This window comes from Xenopus tropicalis, chromosome 8 (genome assembly GCF_000004195.4).
Source record: "Xenopus tropicalis strain Nigerian chromosome 8, UCB_Xtro_10.0, whole genome shotgun sequence".
Lineage (NCBI taxonomy): Eukaryota > Metazoa > Chordata > Amphibia > Anura > Pipidae > Xenopus > Xenopus tropicalis.
In genome coordinates, this window is record NC_030684.2 from 98,735,168 (window position 1) to 98,747,949 (window position 12,782).

The window sequence follows — 12,782 nt, forward strand, 5'->3', positions numbered from 1 at the left end:
CCAAATAAGTGATCAAGGGCCTGTGCCTATGGCAGCAGCTTTGTTGGGGCAGCCTTTGGTGCCTATATGGTAAATACACATTTTCACATCTGAAAATGGAAGTGATGCCATATGCAGTAAGGGACCAAAATATAGCATGGATAACACCATTTATTTAAAATGTGTGGGTATATACATACTGGGGATGCACTGAATCCAGGATTCTGTTCAGTATTTGGCAGGGTTCGCTTTCGGCTGAATCCATGGTCCCGGTGAACCGAATCCTAATTGCCATAAATTATCATATGCAAATTAGCATGCGGAAGGGTTAAATGTTGGGGGGAGGGATTTTCACAAAGTGATGCGCGCGCAGCAATTTTGAACCTTTCCCGATCCTACTTAGCATATGCTAATTAGGATTCTGATTTGTTTCGGAATTCTGTAGGGGTGGGTTTGGGGGTTCGGCAGAACAAAAAAAAAAAGTGGGTTTGGTGCCTCCCTAATACATACATAACACATTTATTCTATTAAAACATGGTCAACAGTTCTAAAATTTAAGAATTTTCTCTTTGTTCTAAATCCTTAAACTGCCTTCCTATACTTTGATTGGGAGACTTCATATTCATTGTTTATAATTTATTTTCCCAAAGGCTGAATTGCATTTGTCTGATGCATTTGTTTTCTTGCATGTACAGTTATGAAATCAGTTATACAGAAACCTGTTATCCAGAAAGCTCTGAATAAAAAAAAAATTTTTTGTGGTACATTGGCATAATAAATGGGGTAAGCTCCACAGCTGAAATTTTGCAGTCTATATTTCTGCTTTGTTCTGAATCCATCTCCCATAGACCCCATTTTAAGCGAATAATGGAAAAATGTTTTATTTTTACTCCCCTGCAGGCAGAGGCCAGCTCCGTGTTTTTTTTTTTGTGTCCTCAGGAGGTTAGGACATGCTTGTTTTTCTTACTACCAATTTATTATTTTTCCTTTATTATTGTCAGCGCTATACTGACTACAGGGGTTGCTCAGGACTCCTACACTGAGTAGGGTGTTAGCATCTCTGGGGTCTATAGCTTTAGCACTGACCATCCAGTTTATATTTTCTCCCCTTCCTCCATGGGGGAAGAGTACTTAGAGACACAGGTCATGTGCACTTTGTGAGTATGGCTTCCCTTCAGGTAGGACCCTTCTCCCCCCTCCTACACATGGGAGATGTTAGGAAAACTATGCTCAGGGCATATTAAAGGAGAAGGAAAGGCTAATAAAGAGTTAATCTCAAGCTGCAGGCATACCTCCAGTTCTCTCAATAGTGCCCGTAGGTCTCCCCATATTTCACCTGTTCAGATGATCAGAAGCCAAACAGGAAGAAAAAACGCTGAGCTGTTTAAAGAAAGTTCCCACTCCTGCACCGAGGTCCAGACTAGTGTACATGCCCAGGACGACCCATCATCTCTGGTATTGGAACATTAACCAAGGGCATATCTGGCTGGGTAGAAAACATTTTGAAGCCAATTGTCAAGAGAACACTCAGTTTCACCACTGACTTTTTAAACAAACTGGCTACCATAGGTCCACTTCCAGAGGGCACTATGCTAGCTGCCATGGATGTGGAGTCTCTTTATACCAATATCCACATGAAGATGGTATTGCAGCCTGAAAATTTCCTTGAAAAATCTCATATGCCGACAACGCCAACTCTACAACTAATCAGATTTATACTAACACACAACTACTTCTCATTGGGAGATGACATATACCTCCAACTGATGGGAAGTGTGCTTCCTCCAATGTGGTGTACATGATCATATGTACTAAGTACCCTACAGGACGAATGTACGTTAGAGAAACAGTGCAAAAACTATGCACAAGGATGAACCATCACAGACAAAAGATCAAGACCAAAGCGTGTGATACACCAGTGGGACAACACTTCTGCAATCACGACCGCAGGCTTCAGGACATAAAGGTGTTAATTCTAAAAGGGAATTTTGAAACTGAACAGGAAAGGAAGATCAATGAATTCAAATGTATGGAGTTATTCAACACATTAAGACAGGGCCTTAATTTGGGGTCAGGTTTCATGTCACACTATCTGACCTGGCTGAATCCAGACCCCTGGACTATTTAGAACCAGTTCTAATAAACAAGTTATCTCTGTCTATAACTTCCTAATTTATTGCTCGTAAACACTTCTCTCTGATCTATCAGTATAAATGTTGTGCCATTCCAGTTTTCATTTGTATTTTGCCTGACGAAGGGGCCTTAGAGCTGGGAAAGCTTGCAATGTATTTTTATTGTTAGCCAATATAGGTATCATTTCTACAATACTCTTGTATTTGTGTGTTTTTTTTTTTTTTATTATTTTTGACACTGGCTAACTTTTATTTCATGCTCCGTTTGTAAGACTATGAGGAAGCTTCCTGCTGATTAGTTAGCTTACTTAGTTTTCACCTTTCTTTCCCTCACGTCCCTTGGCAGCACTTACTAGAGAGATGACATCCACCTGGTAGGAAAACACCACACCCCCCAATTAATTACTCCACCCCCTCATCTCCTATGTAAAGGGAAACTAAAAAATCCTGTCAATTCTCCAGAAGGGGCTGAAGGACTAGTGTCCTGGATGAAAGGAGCTATGATGCAGGCTTTTGAATCTTTTAAGCAGCAGAAGCCAAATAAAGATGTATTGCAAGCTGATAGTCCATTATGAGGATTTTTCATCTGATACATCATTTGGGGAAGGTACCTCTAAGTTTAAATATGAATCTGAGTCAGAGGAAGGAGAAATTTCAGAATCTGAAGATTTTTTTTTCCTGTTGATGATATAGGGGCCCTAATTGCGGCTGTCAGGGATACAATGGGGTTAGAAGAGTCTTCCGAGCCCCCTAAAAAATCAAGTAAATTGTTTGCAAATATAAGTAAGCGTAAACCATCTTTTCCAGTGGATGAAGCTATTAAGAACAAAATTAAAAGTCAGTGGTCTGTATTAGACAAGAAATGGGCCCCGCAAAAGAAGTTTTATTCTCTTTTTCCTTTTGAGGTTGAGGACACAAAATTCTGGGATGTACCTCCAAAATTGGATCCTCCAGTAGCCCAAACTATCAAAAGAACAACTTTACCGTTAGAAGACAGTACTGGTCTCAGGGACGCCATGGATAGGAAAGCAGAGGGGGCCCTAAGAAAAACCTATCTGGCAGCAGCAGCAGGTTTCAAGCCAGCAATAGCGGCGGCTTCAGTGGCAAGATCTCTTAAGGTCTGGATCCTGCAACTAGAGAAAGCCTTAAAGAAAGGAGTACCAAGAGAAAATCTTTTAGCAGATTTGCCTATGGTGATCTCTGCCTCTGATTTTTTAACTGAAGCTGCTTTATCTTCAGTGGATATATATTGGCTAAAACTACAGCATTTGCTACCTCAGCCAGAAGAGCTCTATGGCTCAAGCCCTGGGTGGCAGATATAGCCTCCAAAAACAGTCTGCTTAATCTTCCATTTGAGGGAGAAAAACTTTTTGGATCCCAGCTGGAACTTCTAGTGGAAAAGAAGTCTGATGATAAGGTGAGAAGCTTACCTCAAGACAAGAAATTATACAAGCGACCTTCCTTTCGGGGTTTCAGAACCTCTTACAAGTATAGACAAGACTGGAGGAGTGGTAAAACATCAGGGGATAGAAATTATACCCAATCTAGAGGAAGATCTTCAAGAGGAAGGGGCCGTCCAAATTTCAATCAAAAACCTTTCTCAGCATGACGCCTTGCCAGTTGGAGGAAGATTGAAGGGGTTCGTTCAGGAATGGGAAAAAATCACCTCAGACAAATGGGTGTTATAAACAATAAGCCTACGATATTCAATAGAATTCTATGGTCTTCCCCCAACAAGATTTATAGAAACACGCTTACCAAAGCAAAGGGTTGCAAAACAAGCCATGGAATTAGCAATCCAAGAATTCAAAGAAATGAAAGTATTGATTCAGGTACCCCAAAAAGAAAAGTTCAGGGGGGTCTACTCCCCAATCTTCCTTGTACCAAAACCAAACGGGAAATACAGAACCATCATAGATCTAAGATATTTAAATCAATTTATATTCAAGAAGAAGTTCAAAATGGAATCAATAAGATCCACCCTGTTAGCGCTTCGCGAAGGGGATGTGATGTGTACTATAGATCTAAAAGACGCCTACCTTCATATTCCCGTAAGGGAATGTCACCAAAAATTCTTAAGGGTAGCCATAAGGGGACCTGCAGGAACAGAACACCTTCAATTCGCAGCCCTGCCGTTTGGAATATCGAGTGCACCAAGAGTCTTTACAAAGGTAATAATAGTAGTCGCAGCGTATTTAAGGACTCAAGGTATTGCTATTATTCCTTATCTGGACGATTGTCTACTAAAAGCAGAAACCGATTTAAGGTTGAAAAGCAATCTATTCAAAGCAATAGAAGTTTTTCAGTCATTGGGCTGGTTAATAAATTGGGAAAAATCCAATCTAAATCCTACAAAAGAGATAAAATTTTTGGGAATGATCTGGAACACAGAAATAGGAAGAATTTTCCTTCCTCCAGAAAAAAGGGAAAAAATCAGACAGAGTGCGCAAGTTTCAAAAAAGAAAATTTTCTTCAATAAAGCAGGGTCTAGAAATGTTGGGTCTTTTTTTTCAGCAGTATTAGAAGCAGTTCCATGGGGTCGTGCCCATATAAAGGATCTGCAAAAATATATGAACTCAGTTTGGGATCATCAGAAGGCATTACTCAGAAAGAAACTCTGTTCTACCGGAAATAAAGAAATCTCTCACTTGGTGGTTACACCCAGGGAATCTTTCAAAAGGTTCATCCCTATTTCCAATTCCTCCCTTAGTCATCACAACAGACGCAAGTGGCAAAGGTTGGGGAGCACATTTAGGGAATCTGGTAGAGCAAGGTATCTGGGAAAAAGGTATTGGTCATCAGGCAGCAAACTCCTTAGAGTTGGAAGCAGTATGGAGAGCCCTGCTTGCCTTCAAAGCTATTGTAAAAGACCAAAATGTTCTAATACATACAGACAATGTGGCAACAGCCTACTATATAAATCACCAAGGAGGTTCCATAAGCAAAGATCTGGGAATGAGAGTAAAAAAGATCATGTGCTGGTGAGAAAAAAATCTAAATAGTATTCTAGCCCGCCATATCTCTGGGCACAGCAATATCAGAGCAGACTTTTTAAGTCGCAGGTTGATACTCCCCGGGGAGTGGAGTCTAGATCCAGAAACATTTCTTCAGATTTGCAAGGTCTGGGGTTCTCCAGAAATAGACCTCATGGCCTCAAAGTACAATGCAAAGCATCAAAGATATTTTTCCCTTACAGCAGGCCAAGGCGAGGAAGCAGTGGATGCTCTAGCCCAATCATGGGATTTCAGCCTAGCATATGTCTTTCCGCCTATCCCTATGTTAGCAAGAGTGATCAAGAAAATTGCACTTTGCTCAACAGAAGTGATTCTAATAGCTCCTGCCTGGCCCAGAAGGAGTTGGTACTCCAGCCTCCTCCAACTTTCTGTCAGTCCTCATTGGCTCCTTCCAGTGAAGGAAAATCTCTTACACCAGGGACCAATTTTGCATCCAAACCCTGCAGCTCTTCAGCTCACAGCATGGAGACTGAAAGGGATGTTATGAGAGCACAAGGGATATCTTCACCAGTCATTGAAGTTCTGTTACAGAGCAGGAAAGAAATTACAAATAAAATTTATCAAAGAATTTGGTCTTGTTTCAGGAAGTGGTGCTCAAATAAGAAACTAACTCCAGAAGATGTTCCAGTGTCAATCATTTTAGATTTTCTACATGATGGATTTAAGAAAAAATTAGCTCCAAATACACTTAAGGTGCACATTGCGGCCTTATCAGCTTTCAAGAACATATCCTTGGCGGAGCATCCATTGATCAAAATATTTGTCAGGGCTGTTCAAAATATTAGACCTAAGACAAATAACCTAACTCCAAATTGGGACTTAGACATTGTATTAAGAGCCTTACAAAATGTTCCTTTTGAAGCCTTGGAAGAAGCTTCCCTGTATCATCTGTCCATTAAAACAGTATTTTTAGTGGCAGTTTGTTCAGCCAGACGCGTAGGAGAACTGCAAGCTTTATCATGTAAAAATTCATGTCTACAGGTTTTTCCAGACAGGATCATCCTCAAAGCAGATCCCTTGTTCAGACCTAAAGTCTCATCTAATTTTCATAGAAACTTTGAAGTCATTCTTCCAGCTTTTTTTGCAGAACCAAGAAATAAAGTGGAGGAAAAGCTACACTTACTGGATGCCAAAAGATGTGTTTTGTTCTATTTAAAGAAGGTAAAACCTTTTCTTATATCTCATAACCTTTTCGTTTCCTTTTGGGGAAAGAACAAGGGGAAGCATGCCTCAAAAACTTCCATTTCCAGATGGATAAAACAGGCAATACCTCCAAACCTCAAGGCACATTCTACCAGAGCAGTGTCAGCCTCACAGGCAGAAGTTGGAGGCGTGTCAGTGGACCAGATATGTAGAACAGCTTCGTGGGCAAGTTTCAGAACATTTGCAGAGCATTACCGACTATACGTAGGTACCCCTGGGGAAGTGGCGTTCGCAAATACGGTACTTTATTCAAATTTTAAAAACCCCCCTTGACGTACTGCTACTCAACTCTCTCTAGTAAGTGCTGCCAAGGGACGTGAGGGAAATAACGGATTTATACTTACGTAAATTCCTTTTCCCTCAGTCCCGAAGGCAGCACAATATCCCTCCCTTACAGTAAATATTCTATCAGCATTGTGTATGTGTCTTATTGCTTGAGAAAATCACTGAGGACTGGAGGGGAGCAGAGGAACTTATAAGAGATGAGGGGGTGGAGTAATTAATTGGGGGGTGTGGTGTTTTCCTACCAGGTGGATGTCATCTCTCTAGTAAGTGCTGCCTTCGGGACTGAAGGAAAAGGAATTTACGTAAGTATAAATCCGTTATTTCTCCTTTAAGAGTCCTCTCTACCAGAGTCCATGCAGAGCAACCTTTCATCACAGCAATGCTGCCCAAGGCCCTCCATTGAAGGTGCATAGCTTTATTAGAGGGCTTAGGCTTGGCTCCATATATTCATAGTTGGCGCCTTAAATTTCCCCAATCTGGCACACAAGGGCAGACACATGACGAGGACACCGCTGAGTTCCACCCATCGAGTGTTAGCGCCTACAGTTCCCCCTTAACTGGTATATGTATTACGAGTGGGCGGAAATTACAGCTACGTGCTGGGAACTCCTTTTGGTGCTATCTCTGCTCCACAGTCCTCTTCTGGTTCCTCCTGCTCTCCTGCATCAGCTCTGCTGGCACTGCCCCTTCTGCACACTTCTGAAATTGTCTCCCAACAAGTCACAAGGATCCGCTTTGCACAGAAACCCGAGGTCTGCTCCACCCTTAGGGGACCTACCCTCTTCAGAATAGCCCCTTCCAGCTTCCTAACTAGTCAGTGCTATTCCCGAATGGGCCTCTCAGCCATTGGAATTCCAAAACTTGCATTATGACTAGACAGGCTCCTTTCTAAGCTCCAGGATCAACCAAGATCCAGGGCCCCAAAGCGTAGAGTTCCATCCCTGTCAGAGGAGGAAAGTAAAGGGGATATCTTTAGCCCACTCACAACCATTGTCGGTCAGAGGGTGAAGTATCATCAAATTTCTGATTAGGATGATGACGAGGTCCATAGGCGTTTCTCTAAGGTAATGGACTCTTACCTCCTCAGTCTTAGAGACCCTTAATATTTGGGAATCAGAGACTTCTCCCGATTCCTCCACAGTCTTATCTAAGTGCTGTAGTAAATCTTCACCAGTCTTTCCCTCTTGCTCCCAGTTCAGTCAATCAACATTTTGCAAAGCTTTATCCATTTGCTCAGGAACTTATTGAAAAGTGGTCTTCTCGAGGACTCCTCGTCATGAGTTCTCCCAATCAATGGGCTTCCCAAATCAAGGACGCTAGCAATTACATCTGTGAGGCCTCACTGGATGTGGCCCAGGTAACCAGTCGCACATCAATGCTGGCGGTGGCTGCTTGTTCAGGAAGAAACTCTGGGTGGCCGACCTTTCCTCAAAAATGGCAAGAGTACCTTACTCCCATAGCCCAAGAACCGTTCTTTTCGCAGAGAAATTTTTTTTAGTGGCTCATCCAGTGAAAACACAAGACTTTAAACCTTCTGCCAGAACACATCTAATATAAATCGATTTAGGGGCAAGGCCAGGTACTCCTGCCAAAACCGCAAGCCCTCCTCCATGGAGAAATCCAGCTTGGCAGGCAGACTATTGCACTTTTCGGATGCGTGGCTTCATCTCACCCACCACCCATGGGTACACACACACACACACACACACACACACATATATATTTATAATATTGGACATACTGTATATATGTGTATATATATATATATATATATATATATATATAGTTGAAAATGGCTATAACTTGGCACTTGACATCAAGGACACTTATCTGCACGTACCCATTTTCCCTCCCCATCATAGGTACTTGCTCTTTGCCTTCCAAAATCACCATTACCTATTCACTACTCTCCTGTTCATACTCACCTTGGCATAAAAGGTACTTGGCGGTAGCCACAGCAATGATTCGGAGCAAAGGCATATCAATCACTCCCTACCTGGACGATCTTTCATGAAGGTCCCCTCCTTCTCGGAGGCCCAACATTTCCTCAGCATGACAATGGCCACCCTAAGGGAGCTTGGCTGGTCTATAAACCTAGACAAGTCCTCCCTAGTACCCAGCCAATCCATGATCTTGCGATTCGACAAACTAGCCTAGAGGGTATTCCTCCCTCAGGACAAGATAGTCCATTTACAGTGCCTAGTCAGAATTCTTATGGAAAAAAAAAACCTACCCAATTCATTTCTCCATGAAGGTCCTGGGAGTCATGGTATCTATCATGAAGGCAGTCCCATTCACTCAGCACCACCACTACGAATTTCAGTGGAACATCCTCTCAGGCTGAAATGCAAATCCATGATCCAGGAGATTTGTCCTGTCAGACTTGGGCAGCTCTCGATTGCTGCATACCAAGTATCTATCCACAGGATATGGTATTGCTAGCTTGCAAGGTTATTATTGCATTTAGTATATTTACAGTTCACTGTTCAAGTTCTTTCATATTCTGTTACTTTAGTACAAGACTAAGTTGGGCTCTGCCTGTAGGGGAGCAAAATTCTTTTCTTGTTGTGTCTGCCTCCTAGTGGTACCAGATATACCGCACTGTTCCTGTGCCCCCCCCAAGTGACTGAAGATAAAGAGATTTAAAGGCGAGTACACAAAATCTCATTCTAAAAACCCCAGTTCTTGGGCATTCTGGATAACACGTCCTATGTATGTACATAATTGGCATTTGCAAGTATAAACAGTGCTTATATTTAAAACCTATTTTTTTTCTTTGCAGGTGATATTAATGTCTGCTACCATCAACTGCAAAGAATTTGCAGATTATTTTGCAGTCCCTGTGTTAAATAAGATGACACCAGCTTACATTTTTGAGGTAGAAGGTAAACCTCATGACATTGAGGTGTTTTATTTGGATGACTTAAAGGACATTCCTCAGGCAAAGGTATATTATGAATAGCTGCAAAATTTCTTTAACATTTTAAAGAGATCTATTTAGACAACTCTGATACCAGTAGTTCTGGAGTTGGATCTGAACTTTTCATAACAATAGGCTGTGGTTTCTCTTTTAGGTTCACATTTTAAGTTCTAGGGTCTTAGAATTGTGACTAAAGAATCTGTGTACCAATGTAGAGACCTGAGCTGCTTTTCCATATTTATTTTCTTTGACTTTATATATCTGGTTCCTAGGGATTAATCACCATAGCAATGAGGAAGCAGTTTCAATTCAGAACAGAAGCTTAATGGTAGAGGAACCAAAATAAAAAATAAGATATAAAAATATGAAGCAAAATAGGAGAGGCCCATTTATCAACTTTCTGATTTTAGTGATTTTTGAAACCAAGCAAAAACTAGTTTTCAGTTACTGTTTACTTCTACGTGACTGTTCCAGCTTTTAAAAGGCAATGTTTCGTATTAGTGGTTTTACTCTTAAATTACAAATTTAAGAAAGCCTAAAGCCTATAACATTTTAAAAGTTAATGTAAAGGTAATGTTTAAAGAGATAATGACACCTAAAATTAAACTGCTTTTTAAAACATATTTGGAAAGCAGAAATACTGAAGAGAGGTCTATGTATTTTTATCAAAAACTACCAAACTGTAAATCTTAATGCAGAAATTACACTTTACTGCATTTTTTTTCTTTATCAGCTTTTAAGTACAAAGACAATAATAATTTATATATTGATAAGGCTTTCTCTGAGACAGGTTCACTTTGATGTTTAAAATAATCCTGCCTAAATTCAGATCCCGATTTCACAATATACTACGATTACGTTTTTGATGAGGCAAACCACTACAAAAAAATGTAGCTAGAATAATGTGTGGAGCCAGACTTCTTATCTATATTAGTGATGTCTTGGCTTATTTATATGTTCGTTTGTTCTAGATTGCTGCTCATTATTCTGATGAACCTTTAATAAGCAAGGAGATGTACGAAGTTGCCACATCTTTGATACATTTATTTGATGAAATGGAAAAGGAAGAATTAAAGTAAGAATTTGTAGCTGTTAGTCATTTGAGTTGTTTCTGGTGCCTTTGCCAATTCAGTTTATTGGGATTCCTTCAAGTAAAAGGACCGTGTATGCCCTTGTTTAGAGTGTGCGTGTGTGTGTGTGTATGTGTATATATATAATATCTTGATCCAGAGACGCTACTGCACTCTTCCTACAGCGCATGTTCAGGTGCTCGCCAAGTTTAGGACACCATATCATCCCTCTACCATAGATACATTAGAAAACGAAGCGGCACTTGGATAATTGCAAAAAAGTGTATCTAAAAAACAATCACATCACATATGCGACGTTTCGGGCAATGCACATGCCCTTTATCAAACCCCCATTGCTATCCTTACCTATATTTATTTATATTTTTCGGCCAATAAACAAATGTCATATTTTGTATTTTCTCAATTTAAATTTATTTTGTGAGTTTCAGCTCTGACAGATGTGTATTTTAAGCTTTGAGCATTTTAAAGCTAAGAGTAAGTGCCACATCTGTACAGTGAACAAGGGATTGACTGATTCACACGTCTATTCCTGATAGTGAACCTGCCTTCTCTTCAGTGTCCCCTTTCTTAACTGTTCTATGTATAAATAAATCAAACCACCACATTTTGCATTTTATGTATATTTGGCTATTATCTTCAAAACATATGCCGGAAAAAACATACAGATCCAAAAATATTTTAAATGATCAAGATATAACATCTTGATATCTTTTATGAAGTATTATTTACACAGTAAAGGCTTGATCTGTCTTGACAATTCAAACTTATGGTACATTTTGCAGGGGTTTCTTGTGTCTGTAGCTTTCTGAAATGATGATCATAAACCATTGATGATTAATAATTATATATATTTAGAAAAGGTATTGACAATCGCTTTTTAATATGAACATAATTTATCATGATTTGTAAATGTTAATACACTTTATTCTAACTGATCTCATTTGCATTCTATAGGAAAGGAAAAATGAGTCATAAAGCCTACATTGAATCCAACAGTGTATTGGTTTTCTTGCCAGGTGAAGATTTTTCTCCTCATATTTTTTTCTTGGAATTGTTTTTGTTTACAACAGTGCACAGGGTCTTATTGTAACAAGTAAAGTTTGCAAATAAATACATAATACTCTGTTGCAAAAATACAATTTATATTCTTAAAAACAAGAAAAGGCTTATTAACTATGGGTTGCCACAGTGTTAGGCTTCTCCCAGTAATTTAAACTGCAGATGGACAGTCTGGCACTTTCTTAGAAAGATCCCTGGCCCAGTTAATGTTTCCAAAAAGCACTGGCCCAGGTGAAAAAAGTTATAATTTAGATTTAATACAGGGGTTGCCTAACATTTAGGCATTGCCCAGTGAATTAGCCTTCCCTAGTACTTTTAATTTGCAGTGTTTTATACTGTTTAAGACTTATTACAGTCCAACAATATATTTTAAAAAACTACCTGTCAACTTACCTGCCATCCACTTAACTAGTACAGAACTTCTTCAGAAAGTATAATGCATGATAAGTTAAGCTTATATTAATGCATCATAAATAAGAGTATAAATGTAAAACCACAACTGAATTTGTGCTAGCTGCAATTAAGAAAGAAAATCAGTAACTCCATAGTTCCTGGGTGTCCCATGATTTTTCAGGGACTCATAATTTATTTCAAAAGGTCAGACAATATCTAGATTGGTAATAAAAATGTTTTGGCATTTCCTTCCAATTATTTGGAATAATGCATCTAATTTCCTTAAACTTAGAGACCGTCTTATCAACCTGTTCAATATAAACGGAGAACAGGATGGAAATCCACGTTAATATATACAGAGATATCAGCTGCTAAAATCTTTGGCAAATCTTAAGGTTGTTATACATGGGCAGATTTAACATGCTATTTTAGGTCCTTCCGATTCAGCAGCTTATCTGCCTTTACATTGGGCCTTCTCAACCGATAAATATAACCCATAATGTATGAATTCTTTTTTTTTTTTGTTAAGGTTTGATGGAGATCAACTACATGCATGAACTTTTTACAAATATGGTACAGAAAAGGTAAAGTCTAATTAATCTATAATTGCAACCACATTTTGGTCAAGACAAGGTTAAGGTTACAAGTTTACTGCTATATCTGTCATGCATTCTTAGTTCTACAGTACCTATGGAAGCATAGCAAG

At 39.6% G+C, this 12,782-nt stretch overlaps 1 protein-coding gene across 2 annotated transcripts in view; it reads left to right on the forward strand.

Annotated features, from left to right (window-relative positions):
* The window catches only part of tdrd9 (tudor domain containing 9), a 120,754-nt gene that overhangs the window by 42,607 nt on the left and 65,365 nt on the right, over positions 1-12,782 (forward strand). For both annotated transcript variants that reach the window (XM_012968700.3, NM_001251817.1), the window contains 4 exon segments: positions 9,396-9,560; positions 10,505-10,608; positions 11,579-11,640; positions 12,606-12,660. In XM_012968700.3, the coding sequence (XP_012824154.2) occupies positions 9,396-9,560; positions 10,505-10,608; positions 11,579-11,640; positions 12,606-12,660 (386 nt within the window).